Here is a 12,409-nt window from a genome sequence, read left to right as displayed (position 1 = left end):
GGGGATCGTGCTTTTTATTTTACAAAGAGAAAGGGGGGTGTTGAAAGGACCCCACTCAGCAGCTGATCAGCAAGAGATCAGGAGAGAGATAAGAGTCCCGGCTCCCTTTCAGCCTCGCCCTCTTGCCCAGGCCTCCTTTGTTGAATGTGCTGCAGAGGGAGGTTGTTTGTTTCCCCGGCGACATGTGACTGGCTGATTAGATTACCTGTCTGGAAACTGTAGAAAAGGCTCCCTTTCCTTTAGAAGCTGCAGAAATGTGAGTTGAACCCCATAAAAGGGGGGCTTTTCTTCTTTGCTTTTCCCCCTTTGCAAAAAAAGCTGCAAAACTTTTAGGTGATCGTCAAAAAAACAGGGTTTTTCCCTTTGCAAAAAAAGCTGAAAAACGTTTAGCTGATCCTCAAAAAACCAGGGTTTTTCCCTTTGCAAAAAAGCTGCAAAACGTTTAGCTGATCCTCAAAAAACCATGGTTTTTCCCTTTGCAAAAAAAGCTGCAAAACGTTTAGCTGATCCTCAAAAAAACAGGGCTTTTAGAGGAGGAAAACCAGAAAAAAAAAATCCTTGTTTCCTCCTCGAAAAACGAGGTGCGCCCTATGGTCCGGTGTGCCCTATGGGGTGAAAAATACGGTAATCCTTGCACTTGCAGGATAGCTGGGTAACTTGCAGATCTAGTGCATGGCCTAAGCAGCATTTAAATGGGGTCATGTCTTCCCTGGAACTCAGCTTTCAACACGAAGACTCCCTAGAAAAGAACCTGATGTTGGGAAAGATGGAGGGCACAAGGAGAAGGGGACGACAGAGGGTGAGATGGTTGGACAGTGTTCTCAAAGCGACTAGCATGAGTTAGGCCCAACTGCGGGAGGCAGTGAAGGATAGGCGTGCCTGGCGTGCTCTGGTCCATGGGGTCACGACTGAACAACAACAAATAGTCATATATTGTTTGGAATGAGATGATCTACAACTCAATAAAATGTTACAACGTTCTACATTCCTGGAGTTCTGACAGACTTTAAAACATCCAATTGAACTTCAGGGGGAAATGTTTTATTTCTGAAATGCAAATACCAGAATAAAAAAGACTAGGTAAGGGGGAATACTGGAGACCCCAAAATTTTAAAAAAACAGTAACCAAGTTTTTTAGTAAACATTCAATTTGCAACAGGGTCAATTTTCTCTTTTTTGGTTTCCTTGGACTTTCCAAATCCTCTGGTCAACTTCTTCCTTTTAGTGTGGTGCACAGAGGACTCAGGGTAGATAGAAAATGTAAATGGGTCACCACGCCTCAGTTTGCTGCAGGAGAGAAGAGAGAGAAGCAATATAATTTGTTGTACAGAGACTGTTTTTGATTTTTATATTCCTGGAAACAGCGCCCCTAGCAAGACAGTCAAGGTTTCAGGCCACAGACAGCACAGGATTCCCATGAACTGTATTTTGACTCTCCCTCTCATAAAAGGGCACTCGGCATCACAAATGTGAGCTATATTCTCTGCATGCTCTTTTAACAGAGATGAAGTTTGTTTCAATCTTTTTCTACTAGCCTAATGTCTATCACTTAAAATTATGGTTGCCTTTTTTATGTAGAAAAGCGATTACCAGTAAATCATCAGTGAATGTCTTGAGCATAACTACTGTGACCTTGGTGGATTTAAAGTGACTTCCCCACACTATCATCGGTTGCATTTTTGTTCTAAAAATATGAAGAGCACATAGCAGAAAGTAGTGAAATAACGTGGTCAGTTCTGTCAGGCACTGAACATTCAATGCAAAACGTCATGCAACTTTCAAAATAATCCAGATTTACTATGTAAACCACTTTGAGTCCCTGTTAGGGAAAAAGGTGGGATACAAATAAGTAAATAAAAGAGAATACTAACGTGTTAATCTTGGGCAGTGCATAGCAAACTTTTGTCTGTCTTCTTGGCCGTGTTGGATGCGATTCCAGAGGGACAGAATTGGTCGAATCTTGGAGGACCTTGTGCTCTGTGAAGAGTCAGGAATTAATCACTGCTTAAGCTGCACTGAGACTCCCTGTTAAACCTTTTAAAAATAAATAAACTCAGAATATACAGAGTCAATTGAGAATTAAATGTTAGGCCTGATTGGCTACCAAATTGGGTTTCATTTTAAAAGCAGTAGTTTAAATTCCACATGGTTCCCAACAGCAAGTGGTTACTAATGTTCTCCTGTTCCCAAAGGTGCAGGTTTATTTCCCAGACAAGGCATCATTCAGAGATGCACACATGCAACTTGTGCAAAACATCTCTGGCTTCCAGGGCACCTCTTTAACATAAATATTGCTTCCCATACTTCTCTTCTTCTGCTAAAGCACAAGCACAGCAGCAAAGGAAGATCCTTTGTGGACATGCCCTTAATACCTAATAATGTTCTTCAAGGAACACCCGCTTCACGCAAGATTAAAAAGCAGGAGATAAAACCAGCACACTGTCCTTTGCTTGCATCTTTGATTCTTGGCTTTGGGCAATTTATGGATATTGTAAGGGAGCACAAAGCAGCTATCGTGTTTCTTAGCTGGACTCCCATCCCCCTCCAATCATGGCAAGGAAAACAAGTAAAAAAAATCATCTGTTTCTTCACTTTTTGCATTGACAAAAGTCTAGCACATGTGTGGGGCAAACTTCCATCCGACCATAGGCATTTTGCTTTCCTGAGCTTCCTCACAGCGAGATGCCACTATACCGCAGTCTAGCTTTCATTTTAGGTGCAGAGCAATAAAAGCTCTGGGCTGGTTGGGGGAGAAAACCGGATCTGCAGGTTAGCTTAATCGAGCAAACCCAATAGGAGTGCACAGATTTGCACACAGAGAGAGGTGAATGCTGAGATTTAGATGGAGGGCTTCATTCCCCCCACCGCAATTCACCTACTGAACCTCAACAACCCCTTTTTATCACTCACCTTTTCCTTGTGCTGTGTTTTCCAAGGTTTCAGGAATTGCATGTGCTGTCTTTGTCTCACATCTGCCAGAAACCACTTGCTTTGAATGATTTTTTAAGGCTGTTGAGACTTTGGGCAGAGACGAGTTTCTTTCTGGGCTCACCTGATAATGTGCATAATGTGACAGAACAGAACTACAAGAACGAGGTAAGGTGGTCTTAGAAAGACCAACTGCAGAAGACTCGGGAGTTTTGGGACCTACAGCCACAGAATCAGCCAGAGGTGAAGCCTTAGGAAGATCCTTAAGGAAAGAAACTTGCTGAGTCCTGGAACCTGAAACATGGAGAAAGAGACACCCTACCTGATCTGCTGAAGTGATTTCATGTTCCTCCGAGTTCTGAAGGGCAAAAAGAGAAGCAACATTCTCTTTTGACACATCATTTACAGCACATGTTCTCCTGCTTAACTTCAGGGTGTAGTCTTTCTTCCAGGGAACCCCAGAACTGTTGACATCCCAAGATTTCTTGTCTGAAGAGCCACTCTTTGTTTTGTTTGAAGAAGAAATGTTCTCAATAGTCGAGGAACCCTGAACCTTTGGGACACTGTTAGCAGAGTTCCTACAGTCACTGTTAGGAGGAGCATCACCAGCCAATGAACCTCGAAACGCAGAGTGCACATTCCCTGGAGAAAAAACAGGGATTGCATCTGCTTGACTTGTCGAATGAGAAGTGAGACTCAAATTCTTCCTCTGCCTTTTATCGACTCTTTGAGCACTCGGACCCATGTCTGTTTCCCCATGTTCTTTCCCTGCATTATCCTTGCCCGCTATAACTCTCTTGCGTTTGTGGCCTCCTTTAGCCTTGGTTTCTTGAGGCTGCACATCAACACTGAAGCTCTGTAGCTCCATCTCACTGATCTCCTGTTGTAAACAAATTTCCTGGGTCGTCTTCTTGGGTTTTTTATGCTTCGCATTCAGATCCAGTGTTGCTTCTCCGCCAGGAATCTGCTTTTGGAAACCAACCAACTGCTTCGTACCAAGAGCATGCAGTGGTGCCTTGTTGCTTAACAAGCTAAACTCCGGACTTCGGAACACAATTCCTCGATCATCTAAGTTTTCCGGGGGTGCATTTCCTTCGTGTGCAATGGGATCACAATTGTTCTGATAATCTAAAGGAGCTGGCTCTAACACAGAGGTCTTTCTACAACTCCTGGTTTTATCAGAACACGGGGGAGTATGCTTCTCATTGCAGGCATAGCTTTTCCCATCTAATACAGTGCTTAATGAGCTAGACTCTGCACTTTGGAACTGACTTTCTAGATTCTTCATTTTCCCCAAGAATGTTCTTTTTTTTGTTTCCTGGATCAAAGCACTGCAGTCATCTACATTGCTTAGAGAAGTCTGGTCCACCACATAGGTCCTTCTGCAACCTCTGCCTTTATTACAGTGCTGGTTACTATCCGCCTCCTTCTGACCACAGCTGTTCAGTGGCAGCCTTTCTTCCCGAGAATAGACTTGACTTGACTCTTCGGTGTGACGTGCAGGCTCTGGAATTGTCATGGCGCTACTGTTCGATTCAGAGGTTTTGTGTGGTACTGCCACAAAAGTATTCCTTCTTCCGCTGCTACAATTATCCAAATGTCCTTTCGGCTGCCTGACAGCAGAAGAACTCCTGCGCACATTCCCCGCACTCACTTCTTTTACAGCTGTGGTTTCATTGGCTTTGATCGTCTCATTGCTTTTATTATTGGTGTCCGGTGCCAAAAGCTCACCAACCTGACCGACTTCAATATAGTCTTTAACAACCTGCTCGGATTCCTTTGTCCACTGAAGCATATCTGAGGACTTCTTTTGAGAATCACCTCCAGATGCAGCTGATGGGCTTATTCTGCGTTTCTTCCTCCGAGTCACGTGCTGCAGGGGTGAACTGTTACTCAAGACGGACAGCAAGCCGTTCCTGGGACATCGTGGTGTTCTTAAAAGGTTTTCTACAACGACAAATAGCTGGATTTCGTAGGTGAACACAAACTTGCTTAAAAAAAAGAAAAGAACCCATGAACATTCCATTAAGCTTGTATGGTAAGAAAGAAAGAAAAGTAGTTCTCAGTCTAATCAAGGGTCCATCTCATTTCCAACAGAGACCAGACAGATGCTTCTAGGAAGCCCACAAATAGGGCTTTAAAACAACAGCCCTCCCCCCCCTGCACAGTGTGCCACGCCCCACAATCAATACTCAGACATTATACTAGACAATGGCAATGTTTTGTATGCAAATGAGCCTAGCCGCTTCCTGGACTCATGCATTTTTCATCTCCCTCACACAACTGAGGAGTTCAGAAGAATTTGTTTCCATTTTCAGTTAATTGTGGCTTCCCATGTTGTCTGAACCCGGAATTGTAGTTAGTGGTGAATCTAGTTGGCTTCAACAAGCCAGCTTTCTAACCCACATAAGTGTGCATAAAATTGTTTCCGTGTGTGTGTGTGTGTGTTTGACGTCTATGCCCATTCTGTAATTACAAAAGCTTTTTGGTGGCAACCATCAAATGGCACTTATATCGGGCATGAAGTCTTTGCTATTCTTTAAAGCAGGCATGTTCAGCAGGTAGATCGTGATCTACTGGTAGATCACTGTACACCTGCGGTAGATCACTGGTAGATCATTGGCTCCCCCAAGGAAGCTGAACAACTGTGGCTCCCCTAAAAAAAGCTCAACATTTTACCTCCTCCCTGAAAAAACACAACAACTTTGACCTGAAGCCCCAAAAGGGGGTAGATCACTGCCAGTTTTTAACTCTGAGCAGAGCGCAGTCTCTTGGGAGTTGGCCACCCCTGCTTTAGAGCACACACCAAACAGCAAGGCATTACTTTATACAACTCTAGACCTAACTCCAAAAGCCCACTGCAAGCGATCTGATCAAACCTCAGGCAAAAACAAGCTGTGGCTCCCATTGTGTGAAGGGGGAGTGGGAAGAAGGAAGGTGGTGGCAGAAAGAGAAAAAGGGGGAAGCAGCCCTTCCCACTTTCCACTCTGCCCCCACTCAGCTCAACCTTCAGCTCTTCTGCCAGCTGACATATAATTCCCTCATGGGAACACAGCCTTCATCAGAAAAAAAAAGTTTGCCTGTGTCAGGAGACCGCCCTCGCCGGAAGGCTTTATCAGTATCGCGAACCCCCGTCTCCAATGCTGAGTTCTTCATCTTCGTCCAGTGGGAGGAGCAGTAATTCCTCCAGTGGGGAGGAAGAGATGGAGACAGGAAGTGGGAGCCGGGGCTGTGACAGGGGAAGAGAGCCTTCGCACCAAGCAGAAACGGGAGGCGAAGCACCCCTTACGTCTCCCCTTTTCCACAGGGGGGAAAGACGTAGGGGGGGGAGGCGGGGGTTCCGTATTCTGCGCCTTTTATGCTGGGCAAGGAACCGGAAGGGGTCATTCCCGGACTCTGCAGAAGGATGAGCTGGACGTACTTTCTGCAACTGCACTGTAAATATTTGCACCATTAAAGAAGTTAGTTTTAGAAGCTCTGCGTCAGTCTGGTTACTCATGAGCAGCCGCTAAGGAACCTTACAGCCTGCTTAGGAAAAATGGTATTTGGTAATGAAGACAGGCAAAGCTATGCCTTTCAATGTTGCCTACATTTAGTGTAACACTCACAGTCTGATGCAATAGGTGGGGTTCCATCCAGACCTCCACGATATAGTCTTGGCCAAATCTGCTTGCCATTCCTTATCCACAGCTGACTTTAACTTAAGGACCATCGCTTGGGACTAAACAAACCCTAAAGACAAGGTTATGGAGATTTGGCTCTTCTTTCTTCCCCCAAATGCTCACAGGATTGTAAGAGAATAATTAAGCATGACGCACACTGAACCTATTGCCCAGTACTGAAAAGGAACAGAACTGTGCATTCCTGACTGGTATACTGCCAATACCCAACGGCACAGTAAATAAATACATAAGTAAGACGCAGATTCCCATCTTGCACTGCAGAGTACAGAATACAGGGAGCTCCAGTGTCGGGTTGAGCCAGGAGTAACTGGAAACAGTCCTCAAATGATTCTGTACCACATCTGTAGTTAGAAGGAAGAGACAACCTCAGCGCCACATAAGCTCAGGCCATGAATAAAATGTGCAGCCTGATCTTATACATGGTTATTCAGAAGTAAATCCCATTGAGTAGGCTTACTCCCAAGACCACAGCTGTGGCCGTCCCAAGCATATGGCTTTACAGTTAACCTGTGTCTCTCACTCATACAGAGGGTGCTATGTTTAATTTATGGAAGTATTTATGTACCGCCCACTCACATAATATATCAAAGAGGTGCACAAAATCAAAAGCGTAAAACAATACAAGAATGAGTGGCTCACCTAAAAAGAAATTCAACAAATAGATTTGTCAGCATAAAAAGGGTTTTCAAGAGATGTTTGAAGGTTAACATTGGGGTTGCCTGCCAGATATCTGCCACATACAGCCACAGTAAAAGTAATTATATGGTAAAAGCTCGTATTATACCACCAAAAGGTGTGTCCGGGTCAGGTGCCAACGCAATGCCATCCTCTTCATCCTGAGGTCTGCTCAGCTTGATTGCTTTTTGCAAGTGGCTGTTCATATATTGATGCAGTTCATTAATAGATTTGTTCTGCATACAAACAAAAAGGTTAATATTTTTAAACCTATCGAGTTCAAATGAAAAACAAGGAAACCAGGCCTAATAAGCATTGGAAAGCTTAGGTTAAAGACTCTTCACAGTATTTTCAAAGAAGCAATTAGAATAATGTTCTTGTTTTTAATCATGCATTTTGTGTTTTCATTCTGAATTTTAATGCTGTGAACTGCCCTGAGATCTTTGGAAGAGGGGCAGTATACAAATTAACATAAATAACATTCCTAATAATTTCCCCATGGGTTCTTTTATAGTTTTAAATATGATTTTATCTCTGTGTTGTAAAGTATGTTAATTGTTAATTAATCCATGAATCTTAATCCATAAATTAGTAACAAGAGCTTCCAAAATTTAACAAAATATCTACAGTTGCCTCTCTTGTTTCTTATGACTTTGGTTCTCATGGACCTTATCAAGAAGAAGAAGAAGAAGAAGAAGAAGAAGAAGAAGAAGAAGAGTTTGGATTTGATATCCCGCTTTCCACTACCCGAAGGAGTCTCAAAGCGGCTAACATTCTCCTTTCCTTTCCTCCCCCACAACAAACACTCTGTGAGGTGAGTGGGGCTGAGAGACTTCAGAGAAGTGTGACTAGCCCAAGGTCACCCAGCAGCTGCATGTGGAGGAGCGGAGACGCGAACCCAGTTCACCAGATTACAAGTCAAGCATTTGTAGGATATGCCATGTGTGTATCCCCTTGACCAAGGTTCCCTAATCCAGCTTTCTGTGACTCAAGACACCCAATTCCTCGTTACACCCTTGCAACATGCTAATGGGTTTGTGCGTGCGTGCCAAACTGGGTCTTTGACCTGGGTGAAATAAAGCCTAGTTTCACCCCTGGTTTAAGCACCATTGAAGAAAAGGCTCCAGTTAGCAGAGAGACAAATAACATGGCTGCAAATACCGTACCACAGAGAAGAGCCTTCGGCGCAGGGAAGCATTTTCAAAGTGACATGACTCCAGTTCTTTCTGCAGTAGCAGCTTCTCAACAGTTAGTCTTTGACTAGCTCCCTTTGCAGCATTGAGAGCCAGAGCCAATGCTTTGTTGTTCTGTTTTAGGGAGAACTTAATTATAGAGGAGTTATCTGTAATTTTCAAAAGAGGGAGAGAGAGAAAATGGGTGGTTTTTGTTAGCTTTACTAGCCAAACCTTTCCAAAATTTTGCCTTATCAAGACAAGAACAGCAGAATTCGGCAGCCAAAATTGGTAGGTAACCTCCAATCAACTTATGAAACCTGTGTACCCTACCACAGACTTATGAACCAAATTCTTACTTGTCTCCCCCTGGACAATCAGCAGTGGTTTGGCAAGGTTGAACACATGCAGTTTCAATCACTATGATTATGCTGCTGTTTAGAGTCATAAGGCCTGTGCCACAAATCGTACATCTTTTTCAAAGAACAGAACACCAAAAGTGGAACTGTCAAATGCCATTTCACTGGGACTGAAAACACAGCTTAAGGCCAGTGGTGATACTGATAAATCACTTCCTGTGCCATTTTTCTCGAGTGGTCAAATCTTCCCCAATCCTGCTAACCCCAGGGTTATCATCTTCTCTCCCCCTCCCTCAATTTACAGAAACATAGTGTTTCTCCACATTGCAAGGATATGCATCAAGGCTGGCATTCCCTGAACCAGACTCATGCAAATACACAGCACTCCATCTGTATAAAAAACTCAAGCTGCACCATCTGTGGTTTTGCTTTGCGGGACAGGTGTGTGTGTGGGGGGGGGGGGGAACAGGTCCTACAAGGATAATGCCCTATATTGGCTGTGCTTGCGGTTGAAGATTAAACCTTTCCAGCATGTAAACTCAGCTCTGTGATGGGGAAATCGCCCCATTAGCCCAGCCATGTGATGGATTTAAACCTCTCGCCTCAGCCCATTGCTGACAGGGATGACTGTGTGCCTGTGTGTGTGTGTGTGTGTGTGTGTGAGAGAGAGAGAGAGAGAGAGAGAGAGTGTCAATCTGTTGGAGGTTTTTTTTTTTTTTTAGCAGAAGTTGGATTGTCATCTATCATGGATGCTTTAGCTGAAATCCTGCATTGCAGGGGGTTGGACTAGATGACTCTCTACAATTCTGTGATTCTGTGTGTAAGTGCAGTGTGTATGCTTGAGTTTGATGACCACTTTAGTCACACTCCCTTAGGCTGCAAAAGGTCAGCAAGTCTTGTCTTATAACTCACCCCAATAGAATAGTCCAGGTCTCCAGCGAAGTGCCAGAGCTCAAGCATAACGAATTATTTTTAAATACTGCCACTTACTTATAGTTTTTGTTTTGATCTTTGATGCAATAGAAGCATTCAGCTTTGCCGTCTTCAATACACCATTTTTCTTTTCCTTCATCTGTTCCCTGACTCCACTTGTGAAGGAAATGAATGTTTCTTCAAGTACCTGACGTGACATTTTTCAGGCAGTCCTGCCAGTTGTTCAGAAAAAGAAAAGTCTGCCATCATCATCCTTTATATTTACAATATACTCTACCATCATTATATTGCTTTTATGTTTGCATTGACTTATACCGCAGGCCCCTTTGGAGCCTGAAGGGGCTCCCTCTGCTCTACCACATTGTTGCATTGCATAGACGAAACTGAAGTGTAGAGAAATCAAGGGATTTGTTCACGCATTTGCAAACCACTGCGAATAATTGTGCAGCCCAGTGTATATGGTTACTGGGAAACAAGTTCCAACTAAGTGCACACAAGGTATCTTTAAGAAGCAGACTGAAAGCGGGGTACCAGTTGAAGCTCAAACCAGTTCTAGGGAAAATCACGTTCAGAACCCCATTCGTCCATGAAGTTTCCGGGGGGGGGGACATTGGGCAGGTCCTCATCTCCCAGTGCAGCCTACCTCACAGGATTGCCTTGAGACTTAAAAGGGTGGTGAGAACAATACACATAGCCTGGTTACCTTGCAGGATATAAACATAATACGTTAATAGTAGTAGTAGTAGTAGTAATTCTTAAAGAAATGGGAGTGCCGGATCACCTCATTTGTCTCCTGAGAAATCTCTATGTGGGACAAGAAGCTACAGCTAGAACTGGATATGGAACAACTGATTGGTTCAAAATTGGGAAAGGAGTACGACAAGGCTGTATATTGTCTCCCTGCTTATTTAACTTATATGCAGAATTCATCATGCGAAAGGCTGGACTGGATGAATCCCAAGCCGGAATTAAGATTGCCGAAAAAAATATCAACAACCTCAGATATGCTGATGATACTACCTTGATGGCAGAAAGTGAGGAGGAATTAAAGAACCTTTTAATGAGGGTGAAAGAGGAAAGCGCAAGATATGGTCTGAAGCTCAACATCAAAAAAACTAAGATCATGGCCACTGGTCCCATCACCTCCTGGCAAATAGAAGGGGAAGAAATGGAGGCAGTGAGAGATGTCACTTTCTTGGGTTCCATGATCACTGCAGATGGTGACAGCAGTCACGAAATTAGAAGACGCCTGCTTCTTGGGAGAAAAGCAATGACAAACCTAGACAGCATCTTAAAAAGCAGAGACATCACCTTGCCGACAAAGGTCCGTATAGTTAAAGCTATGGTTTTCCCAGTAGTAATGTACGGAAGTGAGAGCTGGACCATCAAGAAGGCTGATCGCCGTAGAATTGATGCTTTTGAATTATGGTGCTGGAGGAGACTCTTGAGAGTCCCATGGACTGCAAGAAGATCAAACCTATCCATTCTCAAAGAAATCAGCCCTGAATGCTCACTAGAAGGACAGATCCTGAAGTTGAGGCTCCAGTACTTTGGCCACCTCATGAGAAGAGAAGACTCCCTGGAAAAGACCCTGATGTTGGGAAAGATGGAGGGCACAAGGAGAAGGGGACGACAGAGGATGAGATGGTTGGACAGTGTTCTCGAAGCTACTAACATGAGTTTGGCCAAACTGCGAGAGGCAGTGAAGGATAGGCGTGCCTGGCGTGCTCTGGTCCATGGGGTCACGAAGAGTCGGACACAACTGAACGACTGAACAACAAGTAGTAATAATAATAATGGTATTAATAATTAAGAAATGGCTGTCAGAACAGTTTCTCCCTTGCTAACACACTGACACACTGACACAATGCCACATATGTGACAGGTAAAAACGTTTCCCTTCAACCAGGCATTCGGCTTTTGAAATGTGTTTGTGGGAGGGGGGGTTACTGGCTTGTTTCTGTTTTATTATGTGTTTTGTATCCTCATCCTGTATTTTTCTGTTGCGAACTGCCCTTCGGGGTCTACAGGTGAAGGTTGCCCCATAGGTTTAATAAATATTAACTGTATTTTTAAACGGAATTAAGCAAAAGAAACGTGGGTGAGGAAGCAAAGGACTTGAGGCTAAGGTGGCAGTGTTGTACATGCATATATATACATCCCTCCGCCCCCGAAGCATAACCATTAAATTACAGGGGAAACATACTTACCAGTATTCATTCAATTATTTTTTTTAATATAACCCTCCCTCAGGCAACCCAGTTCAATCCTCCAAGCGACCTCAGCCTCTTCCGAAAAGAGGGACTGTAGTTAGTATATCATTTTGAAAGAAAACAACAATAGCAACAAAGATTTGCTAGGGTTCCCGTACCTCTTAATGCCCTGGATAAAGAAAGCCCACCCTTACTCTTTCTCTCTCCTTTCCTTTCTTCTAATTCCTCGGCAACATTCTTCGCGCAGCTCTATAAGCAAAAACCGCGTTTATCATGTGATCCGCTCCAAGCGACGGGATTGGCTCTTCCGTCAGCCGCTAAGTTGACTCCGCCCCCTTCATCTTCCACGAACTACAGCACCCAGAATTCATTGAGGAGCTGGGGCGTTTCCTGTCCTAAATTTTAAAAGGAACAAAATAAATAAAAACGTATTGTTGTTGTTGTTG

At 43.8% G+C, this 12,409-nt stretch overlaps 1 protein-coding gene across 1 annotated transcript; it reads right to left on the bottom strand.

Moving 5' to 3' along the window:
- Positions 1 to 1,205: 1,205 nt before the first annotated feature.
- On the bottom strand, positions 1,206 to 12,200 carry LOC117058902. Its single transcript, XM_033170315.1, has 8 exons — positions 11,961 to 12,200; positions 9,808 to 9,962; positions 8,453 to 8,628; positions 7,396 to 7,522; positions 3,774 to 4,875; positions 3,251 to 3,389; positions 1,872 to 1,977; positions 1,206 to 1,287 (listed from the first exon to the last, which is right to left on the bottom strand). The coding sequence occupies exons 2-8, from the start codon at positions 9,947 to 9,949 to the stop codon at positions 1,280 to 1,282; spliced, it is 1,800 nt and encodes a 599-aa protein (XP_033026206.1). The 5' UTR covers positions 9,950 to 9,962; positions 11,961 to 12,200; the 3' UTR covers positions 1,206 to 1,279.
- Positions 12,201 to 12,409: the final 209 nt, after the last annotated feature.

This window comes from Lacerta agilis, chromosome 1 (assembly GCF_009819535.1).
Source record: "Lacerta agilis isolate rLacAgi1 chromosome 1, rLacAgi1.pri, whole genome shotgun sequence".
NCBI lineage: Eukaryota > Metazoa > Chordata > Lepidosauria > Squamata > Lacertidae > Lacerta > Lacerta agilis.
The sequence above is the reverse complement of the archived record's forward strand: the minus strand, read 5'-3'. Positions and strand labels throughout refer to the sequence as shown.